A 22,767-nucleotide genomic window follows, 5' to 3' on the forward strand; every position below is an offset into this window, starting at 1 on the left:
GGGGGGGGAGGCGTGTCTCCTGGGAAGGATGGCCCCGGGAGGAGGGGCCACGCCGCCCCGCCTGGGCCTGCGGGTCTCCGAGCACTCGAGCTTCTGGGACGGGAGTGATCTTCCCGCAGGGAAAGTGGCAGGGAGGGGGGCCGGACTGGGCGGTTGAAGGCGACCCCTCGGGAGGCCTGCTGCCGGCTCCTCCCCAAACGAGGCCCTTTCTGGGCCCTCTGCCCCAGGAGCGTGTCCTACAGCCGCCTCCACGCCGCTCACCTGGCCAGGCCCTCCTGGGTGCCTCCCGGTGTCCAAGGACCAGTCCTGGAAATGGGGGCGCAGCGTCCTGCCTGAAGGTGGGGGACCTTGCAGAAACCACTGCGACGGTTCTGGACCGAGATCTTTCCCTCCCCGTGGGTAAGGAGCGCCTTGGGAATGCTGTTTCCCAAATTCCGGGTCCCTAATCTGGGGGGTAGGGGGGCACCCTGGTGGTTGGAACAGAAGCAGAAGGGTGAGGACTGCAGGTGTCTGGGGACTCTGGCTCCCGGCCTCAGCCTGGGCGGCGTCGGGGTCAGGGTCGGGGACCGGGTTGGGGTCCGGGCTGTGCCCAGCCTCCCCCACCCGCACCCCTGGCCCTGGACCTGACGCCCCTGCGTCCCTGCTCCTGCCGGGTGACCGAGGCCTCAGGTGGGGCCGGAGGCCACCCCGGTCCTGCCACTCTAATCCCCGGGGTCCCCTAGAAGGCCGGGTCCTCGGACCTGGCAATGGTGTCCCTCTCGACACCCTGGCCGGCGCGTCTGCCAGAGGAGAACTCACCCGACGCGGGGATCCGGGCTGGAGCGCGCGGGCGCGCACGCGGACGTGCCGGCACCAGCCCCGGGAGTGGCGGGCGCGCCAGGGCTGCTGCTCGCAGGCAACCCAGAGCGCTGAGCCCAGTCTGGGGCCTAATGCCGTGGCCTTGGGCGGGCTGCAGTCGGAGCCAGCATTGCCATCCCGGAGGGGATCAGAGGGAGAAAGCAGCGCCCCCCGCCCCAACACACACACACACACCCCTTTCTAAATGCCCAGCATGCACAGGTGCAGTCTGCTGACTGGGAGGCCCCAGCGCCTCCAGGTCTTCCCTGGAATGCGTCCAGGTTCCCCACCCGCAAGAAGAGCTCATTTTGATCTGCTCACTTTTGCTTATTGGACCCGCCTAAGATTGCCTTTGCAGAAAGTTTCCATGCAAAAGAAAGTTTGCGGCCCCCAGAATAGACCATCTCACAGGCGCCTGCCTTCCCAAAAGTGCCAGGACTCCTCCAGAAGCCCACGCAGGCCCCCAAGGCTGCACAGGATTCCTGGGGGGGGGGGGGGGGGGGCGGCTCTGTTGGTGGTGGGTGGGACTGGCACAACTTGGAGCTGTGAACAAACTTTTGGGACCCCTCTCCCTGGTCTAAGAGACAAATCTAGCCAGCAAACGGCGTCTGCTCTAAGTCAGCACAGTAAACTCCATGCTGTGCTGCGAAGCTGCCGTCCACGCCCTCCTCAGCCTGTGTCAGAATGAACTTGCAACCCCCGTCTCGTGACGGAAGCCGCCAGCTGGAGAAACCAACAGCAGAAAAGAGAAAGGGGACCTAGCTCCTGCATGCCAGCCGCATTTCTTAGAGATGGAGGGAGTAATTAGCCACCCTGGTCCTTGCCTCCCTCCACACGTGGATAACATCAGCATCCCAGAACTTTGATGCATAACCAAGAAATCCTTCTTTATGTTATCTTTAATATACAAACTAGAGAAAAACCAGATGTACCCTACGCCTTTTGACACATATGAAATTTAGTTGTACATTTTTTTCTGCACATATACTGTTTGTAAGATGTATAAGCTGCACTTGAACCCACACACCTCGGAGCACTTCCATCAGAGCATTCTGTCGAGCTGTTTCCCGGGGCTCCAGTTCCTCCCCTTGATTATTGAATAAACTCCTTCACTGACATTTACCTGGACGCTTTGTTTCAGTCGGCAGAGCTTTGTGCAGAGGGAGACCCTTGTGGGCCTGGGGCTGCAGAGGTAGGGAGGCCACCGACCCCGGGTCCTTGCCGTCATCACCTTGGGCGGGTGGTGCTCCAGGCTTGGAGCGGAGGGCCATGGGCCGGCCTTGGACTGGGACCCCAGGAGCTGGTTGATGCTGGATGAGCTGTGTCTGCCTGTTTCTTGTAGGGTCTCCCAGGGGCACACCTGGGGATCATTTTCTCCCCTCAGCTGCATCCTCTGAAAGCCGGAGGGAGTGGGAGGATCCAGTTCCAAGAGGCCCTCACGTGGCTGGCAAGGCAGTACTGGCTGGTGGCTGGGGACCTCAGTCCCCTGCTGTGGGAGCCTCTCCACAGGGCTGCTTGGGTGTCCCCTCAATGTCACAACATGGTGGCTGATTCCCCTAGGGCGAGTGGCCAAGACCAAGATGGAAGCCACAATGTCTCTTAAGGCCTGGTCCTAGAGGTCATGCTCTGTCACTTCTGCAGTAGCCTGTTGGGGACACAGGTCAGCCCTGCTCAACGTGGAGGGGCTACAGAGGGCGTAACCACAGGAGGGGGGTCCTTGGGGGCATCTCGGAGACTGCTGGCTGCCACCATGTGGAACTTGATATGTGACCAAAGCGACACCACAGGAAAGGATGGAGCGTTTAGTAGGAAGACTGGCTCATCATGCGGAAGAAAATTAAGTTGAACCCCTGTCCAAAACTGCACCATATCCAAGGATGAAATTACCCCTCAAGAAACAAAGACCTAAAGACAAAGCCTAAAACCATAAAGCTTTAGAAACTGTGAAGCCACGGAAGAAAACAGAGAGCATCTCTGCAACCTTGGGATGGAGAACTTTTTAAACAAGACAGAAAAAAATCAACAGACTGGATAACAAGGCAATTAAGGATTAGGGCTCCGTGAAGGACACTGGCACGACCATTGATCCTTGTCATTTTGTGCCAACTTCACAGCTCGTTTGCCCCCGCAGTCTGCAGCTCTCTGCCCTTTCTGGTTTACATCGGCCGAGCGACTGAGACCCATAATCAACGATCGTTCATCAAGGCTAAGACTTCAGGCCAACTCTCCTCTGCCGGGATAGTGTCCTCAGAGGCATTAATTCCACTCTCAAAATACCTGATCACCAACATCAGTATGACCGGCCGTTTGTTAGCTTCTAGAACGTTAATTGAACCGCTGGGCCCCGTATGGCTCCATCCAGCAGCATCAGGTGGTACTCTTGGATATTTCAATATAAACCAGACACAATTACATAGTACACTTGTTCTGACCATGCCAAGAAAACGTACCTTCTCCCACATACCTTATACTATTTCTCATAGAAATATAGGTCAGAGGCCCTGTCTCTGTTACTTGAGGGTCTCAAACATCTTGAGAACACAGAGGAATTCCTTTTCTCAGGTCTCACAGTTTAACAGATCTTGGTTGTCCCACAGGAAGCACAGTGTAACATTTGTCCTATTCCACGAGTAGGGAGGACCGTGTAGGGCAGAGCGGCTAGCGCTCAGCGTGGCGCTACAGCTACTCTGTTCTCTGATCCGGGCTGCCTCGGTCTCCCCGCTCTGGGCTGTGTCTCCCCAGCTCAGGGAGGCTGCCGGCTCCTCCCGGCTCCCCTCCCCGCTCCACAGCCCAGAGGCTCCCGAGGCAGGGAGCTCAGCAGGGCTCACCCGGTTGGTTTCCCATCTCCTAGGCACCATTCTCTTCTGTTACCTGGTGTCCAGGGTCTTGAAAACTGTTGTTTCCTCTATTTCTCACATCTGTTTTTATCGTTCCTGCTAGGGGGTAAATTCGGTCCCTGTTACTGAATCTTGACCAGAAGCAGAAGGTCCGATGACCTTTCAGTGCAGGACAATCTACAGATGCAGTTCACCACATTGATTGACTAATGAGAAAAGCTGTGCAAATACTCAAATGAAGGGAGAAATCTGGACTAAACTCAACCACGAAAAGCCTGTTAGTGAACTGGAAGTAGGAGGAAAAGGTGAACAGGTAAGACTATGTCCACAGCAGTATTATTCTAGGTGAGGAAGCGCCAGACGCATGTTCTTGAAAATCAAGAATACGATGAGGATGTTCACTGCCATCTCTTCTATTTAGTATTGTTTTGGATTTTCTAGCCAAGATGAGACAACACATAATAAGACAAGAAAATGAAGTAGACAAGAAGAGAGAGGAAATAAGACAAGAAAAATAAAGCCACAAAGATTGGGAAGGTGAAACAAAACTCTCATTGATTGTAGAATGATTTGAATAACTAGAAAACTCAAAAGAATCTTTAGAAAAATTGTTAAAACTAATAGGTGACATAAGATCATTATACAAAAATCAGTTGCATTGGGCTGGCCCCGTGGCCGAGTGGTTAAGTTCGTGCACTCTGCTTTGGCGACCCAGGGTTTCGCTGGTTCGAGTCCTGGGCGCGGACATGGCACCATTCATCAGGCCATGCTGAGGCGGCGTCCCGCATGCCACAGATAGAAGGATCCACAACTAAAATATACAACTGTGTACCGGGGGGCTTTGGGGAGAAAAAGGAAAAAATAAAATCTGGAAAAAAAAAAAATCAGTTGCATTTTTATGCACCAGCAAGAAGTAATTTTCAATGGTAGCAATGACTATAAAGCACATAAATAAATCTAACAAAAATGTGCATGGCCTGTAGCTAAGACAGAAACATTCCATGTTTTTAGATTTTTGACTAATATCAAAATCCCAACAGCAGTTTTTGTGAAACTTGAATAAAATAATTTTAAGTTTTACACAAAAGAGTGCCCAGTGCACTGAAAAAGGAGGGGGAGAAGGAAGAGAGAAGAAGAAAAATGAGAGGGAAAAAGAAAGGGAGAAAGAAAGAAGGGGACAAGAAGGGATTTCCCCTCCCAGAGAAATGGGTCCACATATATGTGGATTTTTGATTAGGACAGAGATCTATGGTCTGGAAAGAAAATTATTATCCCTGTGGAAAAGCCAAATAGGATCCTTATCTCACCTGAAATAAAAAACGTCAGCTCCAGGTAGATTCTAGACGTCAATGTACAAAGCAAACCTTTAAAACTTTCAACTGGAAAAATATGTGACTATTTCTTTCTGTTCTTGAATTAAAGATCTGTTTTAAAAGACACAAAAAAGATGACTGTAAAAGACAGATCGATCGTCTGACTTCTCCTGGGGATTAGGCAGATATACAAGAACACTTTCTGAAGTTATGAATATAAAATTATGAACACCTGAAATGGATAAATTCTTAGACTCACAACCTCCCAAAACTGAATCAAGAAGAAACAGAGAACCTACATAGACCAACCACAAGTGAAGAGATTGAAACAGTCATCAAAAACCTCCTAAAATTATGAACGTCTGTGCATCCGAAGACACCTTAAAGAAATGAGAAACTGGGAGGACGCACTGACCACACTTACCCCACGAAGAATGCGTCCAAAGACACAGAGAGCATTCCTACATGTCACGAGGAAAGGAACAAGCAGCTCTCTAGCCTGGTTTTTAAAGTGTGAAGGGAAATGTGTAAACAATTTCAGAACATGCTACTACATTAGTTTTCTGTTGCTGCTGTGACAAATTATCACGAGCTTAGTGGCTTCTAAACCACGACGTGTTAGCTCGCATCTGTACGTCAGAAGCCTGACAGAGGCAACCGGGCTACAACCGCAGTGTCGGCGGGCTGCCTGCCCTCCTGGAGGCTGCAGGGAGAATCCTCGCCTTTCCCAGTTCCTAGAGGCTGCCCACTTTCCTTAGCGCTGAGCCCCTTCCTCCATGTTCAAAGCCAGCAACAGAGGGCCAGCTCTCCAGGCTGCCTTCTCTCCGGTTCCCTGTCTTCCTTCCCTCTCCTACTTTTAAGGACCTTTGTGACTGCACTGGGCCCACAGGAGAATCTCCCATCTCAAGGTCACTATCAATCTTAATCCCATCTGCAGCCTTAATTCCCCTTTGCCCTCAAACCTAATATCTTCACAGGTTCTGGGAGTCAGGACATGGACGTCTCTGGAGCCATTATTCTGTCCACCATAATAAACACCAGAACATGACGTGCCTGATGTTTGTATCACATTTCAAAAAGGTCCCCACAACCTGGGAGATATTCAGAAAAAGTTTAACAGGGACTAGAGATGGCAATACCAGAGAAAGAAACAATACCAGCATTTCAGCATCTTTTTTACATAAATACAGTATTTTTACTGAAAATAGTTTGTAATTCATATGATAAAAATGTTAAGGCAACTTAATATCCAATGCATTTAAAATATGTTATAAACATATTACAAAACATCAAATGAACCATAAATTCATAAAGGTAAAGATTAAATATAATTAATCATTCAATTAGCAAATAAAATATTAGCAGGTAAAATTTATTAAAATATTAAAAACAAATTAAACTATACAAGTGGAAAATACAATTAATAATAAACATTTTTAAGTGATACAATAATATTTTATCTTTTTTAAAGCTCAATCTTAAAAGACAAAACATATCAATGGGCCATCTCTGAGTCATGATGTATTTTTGTGAAAATTGTACTAGGTGCCCAAAATGCTCTTTTTCATTCTACACTAGCAGGTGGGGGGGGATGATAATTCAGAGAGGATGCTGTGAACATTTTGGGATTTGCACATGGACTGTTATCATTTATAATGATAATGAGATGTGTTTTTTGTTTCAAAGGAAATATTTCCAGTGTGTCCTAGGCTTCGGGTAATCATGAGCCCTCAGAGACTCCATGGCCAGGTTACTGCATTGCTTTCAAAACCAGCCTGTTCGTCTTCCACTTGATCAAAAAGTCTTTGACCAGAATAAGGATTATTCTTGCAACAGAAGCTGTGCTTTGTTGATTAGCACTTTCTTTCTTCTCTTGAGGATTAGGTAGATATACAAGAACACTTTCTGAACATAGCGCATGTCACCTTGTTAGATTAGCAATGCTAATTCAGTGTATAACTTAAATTTTCAAAAATTTAAAAATACCTGAACAACAGTAAAACCACTGGAAATGATCCAGGCTCCTTCCACATTTCTGCTCCTTTCTCTTACTGATTTGGTGATGTCTTTCCTCATCGTCACAAGATAGCTGCTGCAGCACCAAGCATCACATTCTACAGTCTGGTGTGCTGAGCCAAAACAAACGTGGATAAGAGATAGCCTTCACTTCACATGCCTCTCTTTTCTCAGGGAGGAAAAATTTCCCAGGAGCCCCTAGCAAACATCCCCTTTTATCTTATTGACCAGGTCGATGTCACAGTCTTTCCTTAGAATAAATGTTGGCAAAGAGGATTTCCATGACCAACCCTGATTCTTCCCTTGGGGCAGGGCAAATACCACCTAAACACAGCCTTCTGGGAGTGAGAAGGATGCCACGGCTGCAGGTCAGGCAGCCAGCAGCGTCTGTGCCAGGCTGTCATGAGGCGGGGGGATGAGGTGTGCCGAGGGCAGAACGAGAACCAGCCGGGGTGAGGGAGAGCGAGATTGGGGCTTATCAGAGGGATGCACTTTCCAACAGAGCTGCTTCGGGAAGAGGGTGGGTCTGTCATCGGCAGGGCTCAGCTGGGGTGGAAGAGCCGAGTCTGTGATGAAGGAGAGAAGCTCCTGGCAGGGGAAGCAGCGAGAGGATTCAAGTCTGAGGTTCCCTCCAGCCCTAAGACTGTGGTTCTAAAGATTTTTCCCTCAGTATCTGTGGAGGCTCCTGCTATACGTTTGCACCTGTTCTTGTCTTGTGTCCTGGAGGCAGCACAGGCCCCCGCCCCATGTGCGAGCTCGTGGTGTGGTCCCTCGGCCCCTGCACACGAGCGGACATGACGGATCAACACGCAGAAGCGTCCCCAGTGCTTGAGGGAGTCGCCCTGCCCATCTTGTCCCTTCCCTGTGCCGTGAGAGCACAGCTGGCACCAGAGGGGCGTCCCCGCAGCCAGGGCCCCGACGGTGAGGACGCGGCGCCGCAGCCGACACAGCCACCACGCCGAGGGAATGGCTGTCGCCGTGTACTGTTGGAGAGCCCTGGGAGTTCACAGTTGCTTTTTGGCCAACGTCACCACCGCAAAAGCTGACCCCTACAGGGTCACGAAGTCGGCTCAGAGATGTTAGTTGGGCTCCAGAAAAATGAATCACTTACGACTCACTTGCACAGTCGACACGAGGCCTTAGAGACAGTAAGTTCAGCTCCGCTTTTCGGGAATAATGTATCGACACTGGGTTGTCTTCATAGATTTACCACATATGAAGGTAACCCTAAGTAATATAATCTTCAGTCTGACGTGTTAAGCTACGCAAATGGAATCATACTAGATGCGTTCTTCTGTGATCCGCTTTTTCCCTCTATGTCACCATCCTGATAGGCATTCATGCTGTTGTGTGTAGCTTAGCACTTCTCAATGGGGCCGTCCATTTTGATAAATGTCTCACAACTGACTTATCACTCTTCTGTTGGTGGACAGTTGGGTCGTTTCCAGTGCTGGCTACTATCAAACTATGAGTATTCTCAAAGCCTGTCAAAATGGCATATAATAGCATGAACTGTTGGACTCTTCCCCAAAAATCTATTCTGGAGAAACTGAGCAAGCAAAAAGACACACAGATAAAGCAGAAAAAGAAAAAAAAAGTTGGGAATAGTTGTTAGCTCAGGTGCCAATCTTTAAAAAAAGAAAAAAAATGCAAGGAAGATTTAACCCAAGATCATCGTGAGCGAACCCGACCCTGAACACAGCAGGGCAGCTGGGCGTTCACGCCCGGGCAGGAGAGGAGGGCAGCGCACGGAAAATTACTAGGGGAGCTTGATCGGGTATTGAAGGCGGCCGAACACGCCCCTAAACGCCCCGCTCTGGCATCCGGGTTATTTCGGGCTCAGGCTCCCGGGAAACAGCAGGTGCAGGGCGGGGCTTTCTCTAATCCCCTTCTCCACCTGAGCACGGATCCGGGAGTTTCACCGGCCAGGAAGGCGGGCTCCGTCTAGGAGAGGGGATCAGAGGCAAGGGGTCAAGGCCAGGTCAGGAGGGAGCGGTCCCCCGGATTCCCGAGCTCGGGGCTGACGAGACTTGGAATGGAACGAACCTCCCAACCCCGCCCCACGGCCCCATTTGGGGGAAGACCCGCTCCTCTGTGGCACTCGCTGTGGCGCTCTAGCGTCCGAGCGTGTTCTCTATGGCCCCTTCCGGCCTTGGCAGGAAGTGACGCGAGGGTGCCCCGGAAACACGCCGGGAGTGGCTGCGGAAGCGGCGGCGCGATGGCGGCGGCGGCGGTGTCCGAGCCCTGGCCCGAGCTGGAGCTGGCGGAGCGGGAGCGGCGGCGGGAGCTGCTGCTGACCGGGCCCGGGCTGGAAGAGCGGGTGCGGGCGGCGGGCGGGCGGCTGCCGCCGCGGCTCTTCACCCTGCCGCTGCTGCACTACCTGGAGGTGAGCGGCTGCGGGAGCCTGCGCGAGCCAGGCCCGGGCCTGGCGCAGGGCCTCCCGCAGCTGCACAGCCTGGTGCTGCGGCGCAACGCGCTGGGGCCCGGCCTGAGCCCCGAGCTCGGCCCGCTGCCCGCGCTGCGCGTGCTCGACCTGTCGGGCAACGCGCTGGAGGCGCTGCCGCCGGGCCAGGGCCTGGGCCCCGCCGACCCGCCGGGCCTCCCTCAGCTGCAGAGCCTCAATCTCAGCGGCAACCGGCTACGCGAGCTGCCCGCCGACCTGGCGCGCTGCGCCCCGCGCCTGCAGACCCTCAACCTCACCGGGAACTGTCTAGACTCCTTCCCCGCCGCGCTCTTCCGCCCCGGCGCGCTGCCCCTGCTCAGCGAACTGGCGGCCGCCGACAACTGCCTCCGAGAGCTCAGCCCTGACATCGCCCACCTGGCCTCGCTCAAGGTCAGCGGGGCTGCCCGGCGCGGGCGGGGCGGGGCCTGGCGTAGTCGCGGCTAGGGAGCTCCTCCGGGTGCTGAGCCGACCCGGGGACGTCCCACGGGGACGGGCCTGGGAAGTCTCTACTGGCCGGGAAGAGCCAGCGCCATTGTCAGCACCTCTGGGAAGCCCTCCCTACCCCCTTTCCCCTCCCACTAACGTGGCCTACATCCTCGGGTGGTTCTCTCCACTCGCGCTAGGCTGTTCCCAACTGGACTTTCCCACGTAACCACTGTTTCGTAATTGTTAGCAAACTTGGCTTCTCTCTCAGGTTGGAAGCAGGTCAACAGCAGGGACTCATGTCTAGATAGTTTATCTTCAAGTATTTTTGAAATGAGTGTGTGAGCCCTGTGTGTGGGGCCACCCGGACAAGGCATGAAGATGTGAAATGAATAGAATTTGCATAATGCCCACAATGTGATTTCATATGTGATATTTTACTTAACCCTAACAACAGTCTTCTAAGGTAGGAGTTAGTATTCCTGTTTTACTGGAGGCAAGATGGGGTTGCCGAAAGTAAACAGCAAATAATTTGGGGCTTCCTCTAGATGACATTGTCTGTGGACCTCTTACTTATTCATCTTAGGTCCCCAGGCCCCAGCATAAGGCTTGGCTCATAATAGGCGCTCTTTAACTCTGTTGAGTAAGAGGTGGGAGCATGGAAGTCACAGAGAAACGGCCTAAATCAAGTTAGTAGGTTCCTGTTCGATGCTCTTTCCCCTGCATCTTCCCTTTTCATTCTTCAAAAGGCAGGCCTGGGCCAGCACCGTGGCCTAGTGATTAAGTTTGGCACGCTCTGCTTTCGCCGCCGGGGCTTGGTTCCCAGGCGTTGACCTACATCACTTGTTGGCAGCCATGCTGTGGCAGCGACCCGCATACAAAATAGAGGAAGACTGGCACAGATGTTAGCTCAGGGCGAATCTCCCTCAGCAAAAAAAGAAAGGCCTGTATTTCTTCTTTCTCCAGTTTTTCATTCTTTTATACAGACTTTAAGCAATAAAATGTGTATACAATTTAGCAACTGATGTATCTGCAGCGGAAATTACTCTTAAGGTATTACCAACTCCTTTTACAAATATGTCTCTGTCTGTGTAAAGATGTATGTATACAAGCATGTGTATGTTTGTAGTTAAGAGAAATAGATGAGAGCACTGCAAAATGAGTTGTGCTGGCATTTCCAGGAGGAAGCTGTGAGGGATGACTCCCTGGGACGCCCTGGTCGCCCAGGGCTGTAGGTGTCCCTCTAAGGCAAGGGGCATGACACGTGATGTACGACACTTTCTGCTTCAACTTCCCCCATGATCTTTTGGTTTTTCAGAAGGTTGATGTGCCAGATGTGTCTCTTAATGTAGCATCATGGGAGTGTACCATCAGTTATTACGGTTCTCTTCAAATCCGTAATGTCTTACCAGTATTCAAGTTGTGTTGTTTTGTCTTGATGCTCTGGACTACTCTCTCTCGTACCCACTCTGTAAAGCCATCCGTCGCCTCTATTGTGTCCAAAAAACCCTCGTTCAGGTCAAAGAGAATGTCTCCCTTGCTCAGTCCCCCTCTCCTGGTCCGTTCTGTTCACCGTCTGTAGACTCCCATCTGCTCTCTTTCACGTGAAGAGACCTGTTTTTTGGAGCGTGTCCTGCAAGAGCTACTTGGAATCCCTTTTGGGCTTGGATGTCCTTTTGGGGGCCTTTTCTAAAATGATGCCTCCATGAGGAATGACTGCTAAAACTGTGTGAAGCAACATTGCCACACACACGCTGGAGTTTGCGGTACAGAGGTGTTCCTTGTCCTTCCTGGTGCTGTGGGAAGACAGCTTAGAGGGGAGAAAATTGGGCTCAGAAGCAGGAAGTGTGGGTTTCAGCTCAGCGTCTCGTGCAGTGCCGTGGGCTCCGCACCTGTCTCCTCATCTGTGAGAGAACTGTGAGGATGGCCATAGTGCCGGTGGGGGGAGAGGCGATGGCTTCTGTGGGTCATCCAGGACTGCATTACCGCTCCAAAACTCTGTGGCTTCCAACAACAGCAGTCGTTTTGTTTGGTAGCATTCTCCATCCTGGGCTGGCTCAGCTCCACGGTCCACTGTCCTGCTGTCGATCGCTCACGCGGCTGCGTTCAGCAGGCCGTGGGCTAAGCTGGAATGCTGGGGTGGCTGGGCTTCTCTCTCTCCATGTCATCTGGGGACCTCTCCTTCCCCAGCAGCATAGTCTGACTTCTTAGGTGGCAGCTCAGAGGTCCTCAGAGCACAAAAGCAGAAGCTGTTAGGCCTTATGGCATAGACCTGGAATGAGCACCCTCTCACTTTCACTGCATCCTGTCGATTAATGAAGTAGAGCCCAGTACAGATTGGTGGGAGACATCACACAAGGATGTGAATACCTGGAGGCCTGGTTCTCTAGGGGCCACCAAAGTAACAGCACACAGACCTCTGCTTGGCCCGCTCCCCAGGGAGCTGCCGCCAGGTGCTGGCCCCAGACCTCGCAGCTGTGAAGGCCTGACCTTCTGCCCCACACCAGCCACCTGGGACAATGAAGCTGAAGAGATGCTGTGCTTTCCTTCACTACTCAGTTACCTCTGCCTGTGGGGAGCCTGGCTTCATCAGCGTCTTGGCCTCTGACCCATTCCACATGGCTTGCTCTCTGGGGGAGACCCAAGAGAGGCTGGAGTGGGCTTCTCCCCACTTGCATACCTTCTTGCACCGGGCTTCTGTGACCGGTTGGGCCCAACTGCCAGGGCTGTGGTGGGCCAAGGATGGGCGACACCCTCATGTCACTGCCGCCTGCGTTTTAAGTGACTGTTGCCCAGACCCATGGCACTGCCCATTGGACTGACGGAGGGATGGACAAGATACATGTTCCCCTAAACTTCTGAAATGGGCCAGCACAGCACGGCAGCCAGCTAAGAGACTATAGCATCCAGGATTTCCCCACTTCCTGCCAGGAGTTGTGCCCACTCAGGTCACCCAGTGTTGCTCACATATGGAACTCCTCCTGTAGTCAAGCTTCGCAGAGAAGTTAAACTTTGGAGGTGAAACCTTTCTCCCACTGACAAGAGACATTGAAGTAAAAAAAATCCTTCCTCAATCTTATTTTCTCATTGCTGCTGGAGGTAGCGGGGCTCACTCAGGTGTCCAGGCAGAGTCCAGGTCCCCTCAGCAGCCACCACCTGGCATCGCCTGCTAGAACGAAGGAGGTTCCTTACACACCTCCAGAGGGGAGCGTTTTGTCTCAGGTTCTCTCAACCTGGAATTTAGGGTCCCTTCCCCAGCAGCTCGTCCCATGCGAGGGTGACATTCCCATAAGGCAGGCAGCTCACAGTCTAGGGGCAGGGACCGACCCCACTTCACGAGCGCGTCTGTTACCTGCAGGGAGGAGAGAAACGCGTCTGCTGTGTGTCAGGTCCAGGCAACTGCAGTTAACGCAGCAGCTCCCTCCACGTGCACTTCCTTCCCCCTTCAGCACTGATGCGCGTCCTCACCTTTCTGGGTGGGAGCGCATAAGCCAAACACAGCTTCCCCCGCAGAAGTGAGTGCTCAACCCTCTGGCCCTCTGGCGTAGTTTAAACTCGGTGCTGGCATGACCTCTCGCCCCAGGGCCTCTCCTGAGACTCCCGGCTGCCGTCAGCGTTCCCGGTGGACGTGTGAACTCACACTCGGTTGAAGCTGCTGCTCTGGCTGCTCAGTGCCAGGTTGAGCTGGTTTTGCTGTAGGGACCAGCTTGCAGTCCCGTTGGAGGTCTCTGCCTTTTTACAGGACTCCATCATCTGAGGCTTGGCACCCCTAGAACCCTGCCCCTGCTGCCTGCCTCCCTCCTCCCACATTTGTATTCCCACAGGGCCCAAGCACAGGTCCTGAGCGGCCACATGTGGCACGTGGCTCCTGCCACTGCTGCTCTGAAAAGCCCGTTATTTGGTGATTGTTGCTCCTGAGAGAAGATCCCCCCCGATACCCTGGCACCTTTGTCCTCTGTGGAGACGTCACCAGTCACCAGGCTGCTGGCCTAAAGCTGCTTTGGTTGGGGCTGGGAACCAGTGAGGCGCAGCCCCTGCCCCATCCCGGCCCCCCCTCCCCTGCCCCATCCCAGCCCGCCCCTCCCCTCCTCTGCCCCATCCCTGCCCTCCCCTCCCCTCCCCTGCCCCCTCCCAGCTCCCCCCTCCCCTGCCCCCTCCCTGCCCTCCCCTCCTCACCGGCTCTTCCTCTGCCGCTGTTCCAGGTTTCTCAGCGTGGAGGCAGACACAGTCCATCACCCGGCTGGCCGTGTTTCCATGCAGCCATGAGGGTTACCCCAGTGGCGTTCTCAAGCTGTTTGGCCAAAGCCCCTTTGGACAGTACAGGAGACCCCAAAGCTGGTGTGTACGGGGGAGCTGTGTACAGACCTCCCCAAACCTGACCTTGACATCTTTGCTCACAAGCCTCTGAGCAGGCGGTCGGGTGACCCCATTCTTTTGGCCTAAGCCGGGCTCATGTGTCCACATGGGGACATCTGGTCTAGCAGGCCTGCCCAGGAGGGTTCTAATGCTGGAGGTGGGCTTTTGAGAGAGCAGTGTGTGGGCTCTGCAAACCTGGGCTCTGAGCCATGGCACTGGCACTGTGGCTGCCAGTTCCTAGCACGTCCGGAGGCCAGCCCAGACCCCAGGGGAGGCAACAGGCTCTGCCTCTTGGTGGGAAGAGCTGCCAAGTGCCAGCGGTGGGGCACGGGGAGGCCTGGAAGGGCCACCAGATGGTCCATGTACCCTACCCTGTCTGGTCCTGCCTTAAGATTGGAGGAGGTCCTGGAGAAGCATAAAGGGTGACAATTGTGTGGAATGGTGTTACCCATGGCCCCCTTGGCCCATGTGGAGCTGGTGGTTTGAATGAAGACCAAGTCTGTGGTGACGCCCCCTTCTCCACTCTTCTCTCCCGGCCTCTCAGCAGCCTGATTGAGCCAGAGGATTCCAAACAAACAGATGCCTTTTGAATTCCTTCATCACTGGAGTCTGTGAAATTCCATTAAAATCGTCCACTATACCAGCCAAAGCAGATGCATCTTTTGAATAGTCAGAGCCCTTTCCCCCTTTTTCAGTTCATGATAAAATGTACCACCCTCTGTGGCCCGAGTGTGGTGGGTCTCAGGGCCTGTCAAATCCCCAGTCGGGACCAGGACTCAGGCCACGAAGACCAAGTGTGCGCACCTGCTTTGCTGTGAGTGTGCGCAGAGGGCCTGCCTGCTGTGCTGTCACTTGGATGCCAGGTGTGGTCCAGGTGGGCTACGTCCACCCAGAGCTCTCCCCGAGCTGCGGCCGGTCGGGAGTCCCCTGCTGCCCCTTGCTGCCTCGCTTTCCAAATGTGTGTCTCCGCTCCAACCAAACCAGGTAATAAGGTGTCCCCCAAGGCCACCCAGTTAGCCCCCAAGCCCTGTGTCAGGTCTTCACAGCACCGAGCAGAGCCAGTCCAGAGCTTCCCCTGGCCTGGGAGGAGAATGAGAAAGAAGCCATTTACACACAGTCCGAAATGCTGCCCCTGGGACAGTCATGCTGGGAAAAGAGCAGAGAAGGGGGCAGTGGCTGGGCCTCCTCCTGGGAGGGGCCTGTCCTCTCCCACCCAGGTGAGGAGGGAAGGCAGAAGACCCTGCCCAGCAAGGACCCCACCCACTGTGGACATAGTCCCATCAGCGTCCGGAATCAGACGGCTCACCTTGGTGTCCCTCATCCTACCCCTGTGGCTCCGAGAAAGCCACCGTGACCATGTAAGGTGCTGCTTTGCTTGTCTTCATGATGTCAGTGATACTGACACCAGCAGCATGTTTTGTCAAAGTCCAGTCGATAATGCTGATAGAAGGTTCTTTCACATGGGCTGTAGGATTTCATGAGCCTCCTCTTTTTCTTTGAGGAAGATTGGCCCTGAGCTGACATCCATTGCCAGCCCTCTTTTTGCTTGAGGAAGATTGTTGCTGAGCTAACATCTGTGCCGGTCTTCCTCTCTTTTATGTAGGATGCTGGCCACAGTGTGGCTTGACGAGCCGTGCTAGGTTTGTGCCTGGGATCCAAACCTGTGAATCCCAGGTCGCCGAAGCAGAGCGTGAACTTAACTACTACGCCACCGGGCTGGCCCCTTGTGAGCCTCTGTGGCACAGACAGCAGTGCCCTGTGCCCTTTTCCCGGGTCCTATGAAGGGCTGAGAACCCATCCCAGTACTGAAGCCAGGTCACCATTTTTTTGCACACACAAAGTACGAGAGCATTGTGTGTGGCATTACTGACGACCTCATGTTTCAACAGGAAGAGTAATGTGTTCTTTTTAGCTCATTTAACTTAAAAAGCTTAGCGTCATTTTGTGGGGAACCGATCTCTCATCTGAAGTACTTAAGTTGTTCATAACCTGACAGTCCCCTGTCCTTGTCTCAAGCCTGCCTGTCCGTCTGCAAAGGCACTGTGGCCGGTCCCTCTGGGGCCTTGCAGTGAGCAGGAAGAATAAGAGCAGTGCCTCGCAGAGACCGTTAATCACCCTCGCTGCCTCCTCTCCCTTCGCGGAGCCACTGTGATTGCGGACATTGGCGGTGCTGGTACAGAGCTGGGAGGGGTGGGGGGCGGCTCAGACCCGCAGGTGGGCACAGGGCATGCGGCAACAGGAAAGCAGGTCTTGCCATGTCATGGCCAAAGTGGCCGAGGGGCATGCTGCGACTGACGGGCAGCAGGGCTCTCGCTGAGTGACAGGCACTCAGGCCTGTCCCTGGCCAGGCCAAAGTGCCAGGAGTCTGACGTGTTCTCCATCTCTCTTGCAGACACTGGACCTCTCCAACAACCAGCTCAGTGAGATCCCGGCCGAGCTGGCCGACTGCCCCAAGCTCAAGGAGATCAACTTCCGAGGCAACAAGCTGAAGGACAGGCGCCTGGAGAAGATGGTCAGCGGCTGCCAGACCAGGTCCATCCTGGAGTACCTGCGTGTCGGAGGCCGCGGGGGCGGGCGGGGCAAGGGCAAGGCCGAGGGCCCGGAGAAGGAAGAGGGCCGCAGGAGGAGGAGGGAGAGGAAGAAGAAGGAGAGCGGTGAGGCCGAGGAGGAGGACGCGGACGGTGCCGGCAGGCTGCTGCTCAGGGTCCTGCACGTCTCCGAGAACCCCGCCCCGCTGACAGTCAGGGTGAGCCCCGAGGTCAGGGACGTCCGGCCGTTCATCGTGGGTGCCGTTGTGAGGGGCATGGACCTGCACGCCGGCAACTCGCTCAAGCGGTTCCTCACCTCCCAGGTGGGTCCATGTGGCCAGCAGACAGGGGTGGGGAGGAGCGGGGGCCGGGTGGCCTTGGCCTATCACTTCTGCATGCCTCAGTTTCCTCACCTGCAAGAGGGGGCTCCTGGGGTTAGTGAGGAAGACAGGAGTCTGCGCGGTGGGCCTGATGGACCTAGATCTGGAGCGCTCCATGAGGCCCATCACCCTGGCCCTCGACACACGGGGCGAGCACGCAGCAGACGCACCTCACGAGCTGCGAGCGCCTCCCGCAGACAACGTGTGTGTGGCCGGCGCCGTCAGGGCCTCACCGCCGCCTGCTGCTCCTCGCGTTGCCCTGACAGTTGAGCCTTGTTTCTGAACACAGATTTGTTGCGATGGGAAATCAGTGTTCCTCCAATTTCTGAGATTTTGGGGGTTTTTCTATTTCTGTATTAAATTACACATTTAGTTTCATACAAGACAGCGTTAAAATTGTCAAGTCTTGCCAGCATGTTCTTAAGTGAACTGTTCAGTTTTTGTTTAGTTTTTAGCTAGATGTGCTTCCTAATTTGTTTTTCTGTGAGGTCTGTCCAGCTTTTAAAATAAAAAGCACATCTTTGCACGTGGGAGAAACCCCCAAGTGCGGCCCCCGGGGTGGAGGTGGCTTCTGGAGTTTCCTCCGCTGTGTCTCAGGATCCTGCGCTCCGGCGGGAAGCACGCAGCTCACGCCCGGCGTTTGGAGCTCAGAGATCGGTGTTTGGGAGGAGTCTTCTTTTTCAGTTGCACTTTTGTTTAGTCAGTCAGAAATTTTAGTTCAGGGCAGATCCTTAGAAGTGTCAAACGTTGTGTTCTAGAGGGAGAGAAAGAAGAAATCCTGCTGATAGACAGATTAAAATGGTTTTCCGATGATGGTTCCACACGATAAATATTCAGCTTGGAGGCGGAGGGGAGAGGCTGCGGGTGGCGGGGGGCACGCAGGGGGTGCTCCTGCCTGCGATGCGCCTGGCACCTCGCTGGACCCCGGCCCCCCAGCTTCGCTCTCCTTTGCTCTGTGTTGCAGACGAAGCTCCACGAGGACCTTTGTGAGAAGAGAACGGCGGCCACCATCGCGACCCACGACCTCAGTGCTGTCCGAGGGCCTCTGCTGTACACCACTCGCCCGCCGCAGGACCTCAAGGTGACCCGCACATCCCTGCCTGTGTTTGGGATTTGAGGTGTTCCTTTGGTGTTTTTCAAAAAAATACACATGCTAAGGATTGCCTCGGAGCATTTTAGAGTAGAATCTGACACTGCTCCTAGCAAGTACATAAGTAGAATGATAAAACGGGCCGGCCAGTGATGTAGTGGTTAAGTTCACGTGCTCCACTTCAGCGGCCCACGGTTTGCAGGTTCAGATCCCAGGCATGGCCCTAGCACTGCTTGTCAAGCCGTGCTGTGGTGGTGTCCCACATAAAGTAGAAGACAGCTGGCAACAGATGTCAGCTCAGCAACAATCTTCCTCAAACAAAAAGGAAGATTGGCAACAGATGTTAGCTCAGGGCTAGTCTTCCTCACCAAAAAAAATAATAATGGTAATAGTAAAACAGTCCATGTTTACAGTTACTTTTGAAAGCAAACTCATCAGAGGAATTTGAAAGTGATTTTCTTCATTTACTCAGTAACTTTTAGCCAAAAATTGTGGTTTGTATCCCAATTGCAAAACCCCTAATATGGGGCTGACTTCAGTGTGAGTTGTTCCTTTGCTGTCCTGCCCCTGGCCTGTATAGCGCACCAAGGTCCGTGGGCGTGGCAGGTGTCCAGCAGCCGCTGCCTGGACCTCAGTGCTGGGCTGTGCTCCTGACCTGACCTGTGCCAGTGGCTTCCCTGGCCCTCCTCCTCGGCTCACCTTGGAAACGCAGTTGTGTGCAGGGCAGGCTCAAGGTTAAGCCCAGCTTGGAACATGCTTGGGTGTTCGGGCATTCGGAACCCTGAGGGGATGTCCGAAGGCAAAGCGTGTTCACGTGTGACGTGGAGGGCAGGCTCCGTCCTTGGTCAGCTTGCTCTCCGCTCGGAGCATTGCCAGCTCTCGGATGCCTCTCCCTGTCATGCAGGTTAATGGAGGAGAGAGTTGAGAGGGATCAGTGGTGAAGCCAGAGCGAACGGAAGGACAGCGTGTTTTGTGGCTGTGAGCCTAATGCAAGTTTGTTTTCGTACGAGCTAACTGAGGTTTCTACCCCTAGATCATCCCCTTGGGGCGGAGAGAAGTCAAGGCCAAGGACCTGGTGCGGCAGTTGCAGCAGGAGGCCGAGGAGCACAGGAAGCAGAAGAAGAGGCAGAATGTCTCGGGCCTGCACAGGTCAGTCTGCGCATCCCTCCTGGGTGGGGGCGCGGCCAGGACCCCTGCGGGCCCGCGGGTGCACGCTCAGGCAATCATGACAGGCCATCCTCCGTTTCCTTAACTCAGGCCCCTTAGGAAGCTCCTAACATCCCTCAAACCTGAAACTTGTTGCAGGTGTGAAAAACAGAAAGAAAAGGCATCTCCCCACACTTTTTTCACCCTCCTGTCGGGTTCTTGCGTGGGGTCAGAGGAAATGCTGTTAGATCAGTCTGTTATCTAGATGGGCCCTGGGCTCGGACGTGTGGGAAGGTGGCTCCTGCTTCAGAGATCCAGGAATGCAGGTTTTGTGTCATCTCACGGGAGGGTGGCCCTCCTGGCGTGCCCAAGTACAGACAAGAGAGACGCACAAGAGAGGAGGAAACATTGCCCACTAGCGATGGGAAATCGCACAGTCACACCCACCGCGTGTGTCAGATTGTGGGTGGCTGGGGTCAGTGCCCAGTGGAGGTCCCTGGACCTGCCTTCATTACGCAGAAGCCTCTTGCCGCCCCGAGCAAACACAGGCTTCTTGTAAGCTTGTTAAACGTGCCTCTGATCTCACGCACACTTTGTCTAAACAACTTTGATTTGTCCAGTTTATGCTTTAGGTATGTTTTCTGTAGCTCTGCCTATGGTTATTTTGCCCCACACAGATACCTTCACTTACTGGATGGAAAAGAAAATTACCCTTGCCTTGTGGATGCTGATGGTGATGTGATTTCTTTCCCACCAATAACAAACAGTGAGAAGACGAAGGTAGGGCCACGTCTGTGAATGTCTGTGTGTCTTGGAGGCTGTTTCCCGTGCAGAGTAGACCAGGTGTCTGTCTCCTGTGCAGGCCCCTCCCTCTGCGCAATAGAAGCACAGACCCTAAGCCAGGCTGCATTGGCCTTCAGAGCGTGCACCCCTGCTCGCACTTGGTGCTGCCCCGGGACTTACCACGTGGGCAGCATTCCAGTTTGAGTCTCTTTGTAGGAAGGTGACAGTCTTGGTTTGGGTGACATTTTACGAGGTTTTTTCAGATTAAGAATTGCAATTGCTGATGGCTACTTTTGATAACTTTATTTTTTTCTGAAATCTTTCTGATTTCTTTCTAAGATTAAGAAAACAACTTCTGATTTGTTTTTGGAAGTGACAAGTGCTACTAGTCTGCAGATATGCAAAGACATCATGGATGCCCTCATTCTGGTGAGTCCTGCGGGCTCGTCCTCGCGTCCGCCGGCTGTGATGGAGGCGTCTTCTATCCCCACCGCCCTGTGTATGGCTGCCTCTTGCAGCAGTCTTCTCGGGTCCATCTGATCTCCAGGTTAAAGAGTTATTTTCCATTTGCAGAAAATGGCAGAACTCAACAAATACACCTTGGAAAATAAAGAGGAAGGCTCACTCTCAGACACTGAAGCTGATGCAATTTCGGGACAACTTGCGGCTCCCAGAACGAGTTCCCAAGCTGAGAAAGACGCGCACTCCCCCCTGGTGGTGGAGCAGGTCCGCGTGGTGGACGAGGAGGGCCGCCTGAAGGTGGTCTACCCGTCCAAGACGGACCTGGGCACGGTGGCAGCTTCCCACGTGACCGTGATCCGCTGAGAAGCCGGGCTGCGGCTCCGTGCCAGCAGGCTGCTGGTCACACGTGGTGTCACCTGTCTTTCTACAGGGGTTGTATGTGGTGATGTTAAGTTATTTGTCATGTTTTTTAAGATACCTGATTTCTTTGTTCAGTTTTCTGGACAATTCTGTCGTAAAGGAGTGCCATGTTGTCATGTGCTTAAATTGATTTGCCTTTACAGCACCAAACTGATTTTACTAATGCTTTTTATGAAATTACTTGAATATCAAGTAACATCAATTTTACTTGATCCAAAACATCAATATTACTTGATCCGAATATCAGTATCGGAATTAACTGTTGAAAGTGTTCTCAAATCATGTAGAGACACAGCAAATAACTATTTATGGGGAAAAAGGACACTATAATTGGTTTAAATGTTCAGTTCTAAATTGAGAAGCTGAACGACATGCATTTTATTGAATTGCACAATTATTTTTCTACGATATAGCATCTTTTAAAATCATACTGTGCCAGTAGCACAGCTTACAAATGTGGAATGACATCATATTTTCCAGCTGGCAGCAAATCGTAATCTTTTTATTAAAAATTTTTTTAATGTGACTTCAGAATTGGCAAGATCATTTTTCGTAATATTGCTGTTGGAAGCTTTAGGGGAGCAGAGATGCGCAGAGTCCCCTCGTGGCAGCCCCACGGTCTGAGTGCCCTGGGCCGCGCCCCCGAGCAGGGAGGGGGTCCGTGGTCTTTAATCATCAGAACCTGCGTCTCGAGGTCAACATGCAGGTTTCCCCTTAGAAAGGAAGCCTCCACGATGGGACAGGACAGTCCTGTTTGTCAACTGTCCCCCGGCGGTCGTCAGGGACTGCAGCTGTGAGGTTTTTGAAGCCAGGAATCAGAGAGTGCGCCAGATGAGTGCTGCTTCAGCATTTTACATTCTAGCTGTTTCCAGTTCTGAATGTCTCGGGCTACAGACCGTCTGTGTCTGTCGTGTGCTCGTTCGTGTGCGGGAGCACACGCTCACGGCCTCCCTGAAGAGGTGGTTTGTGCTGGCCTCACTGCTTTATCGTCTGGCTGGACAGGGAGAAGCTGCCTCAGCGGCTTCTGGCTAGTTCATGACACCATTTGAGTTTTGTAGATATGACAGACGATTTTTGGGGGGCATTTGCAAGAGCCCCGCTGAACCCACACGTTTAGCTGTCAGAACCAGACACATATGAGGCCCAAGACCCCACATGTTGGGCATACCAACGAAGCCACATGGTTCTCCCAAAGCTCGGCCAGCCCACTTTGTAGGACACAGGTGGGGCTGCCTTGAGACCCGGACCTGGCTCTTGGGCCACCGCCAAGCCTTCCCATCGGTCCCTGGAGGTGGCGGTTGCTTGGCTGGGCTGGAGTGGGTGTGCCTAATAACAGCTTTTCCTTCTGTTTTGTTTCCCCCCCAAAACCTTCCAACGTCTGTGTGTGTTGGTGGCTCTGGCTTGTCATCATGACCTTTGGGCAGTCAAGGCTGCTGATGCTATGGCGGGTGTCAGGCATGTGTGGGCATGTGGGTCACAGCCAAGCTGTCCTCTTGGCTCCCAGGACTAAGGGTTCAGTGGCCATGTCACATCTGTGACCTTACTAATGAAGCCACCAGCATCTGCTGCTTTCTTCTGATGCTTGATTCCATGTGAGATTTGAAAATGTATTTAACTTAGAGCAGAAAACCTTTTTGACATCTTTTTCTTTGCCAGTCCGACCCTCTAATAAAAAATATTTAATAAGAACATCTTGACTCCTTCCCAGTGAATCCTGTCCTGCTGGTATTTCT

The 22,767-nt window shown here is 53.1% G+C and overlaps 1 protein-coding gene across 1 annotated transcript; it reads left to right on the plus strand.

Annotated features, from left to right (window-relative positions):
- Nucleotides 1-9,204: 9,204 nt before the first annotated feature.
- Nucleotides 9,205-22,723, plus strand: LRRC47 (leucine rich repeat containing 47). Its single transcript, XM_046661323.1, has 7 exons — nt 9,205-9,836; nt 16,618-17,076; nt 18,098-18,214; nt 19,257-19,372; nt 20,047-20,149; nt 20,492-20,581; nt 20,726-22,723. The coding sequence occupies exons 1-7, from the start codon at nt 9,222-9,224 to the stop codon at nt 20,975-20,977; spliced, it is 1,752 nt and encodes a 583-aa protein (XP_046517279.1). The 5' UTR covers nt 9,205-9,221; the 3' UTR covers nt 20,978-22,723.
- The last annotated feature ends 44 nt before the right edge of the window (nt 22,724-22,767 follow it).

Source organism: Equus quagga, chromosome 5 (assembly GCF_021613505.1).
Source record: "Equus quagga isolate Etosha38 chromosome 5, UCLA_HA_Equagga_1.0, whole genome shotgun sequence".
NCBI classification, from domain to species: Eukaryota; Metazoa; Chordata; class Mammalia; order Perissodactyla; family Equidae; genus Equus; species Equus quagga.

What these genes read in the sequence shown, in the direction of transcription:
- LRRC47 (XM_046661323.1), top strand. Translation starts at nt 9,222, where the DNA reads ATGGCGGCGGCGGCGGTGTCCGAGCCCTGGCCCGAGCTGGAGCTGGCG. An exon ending in GCCCGCCGCAGGACCTCAAG is followed by an intron (nt 18,215 to 19,256) that starts GTGACCCGCACA and finishes TTCTACCCCTAG; the next exon opens with ATCATCCCCTTGGGGCGGAG. An exon ending in CAAACAGTGAGAAGACGAAG is followed by an intron (nt 20,150 to 20,491) that starts GTAGGGCCACGT and finishes TTTCTTTCTAAG; the next exon opens with ATTAAGAAAACAACTTCTGA.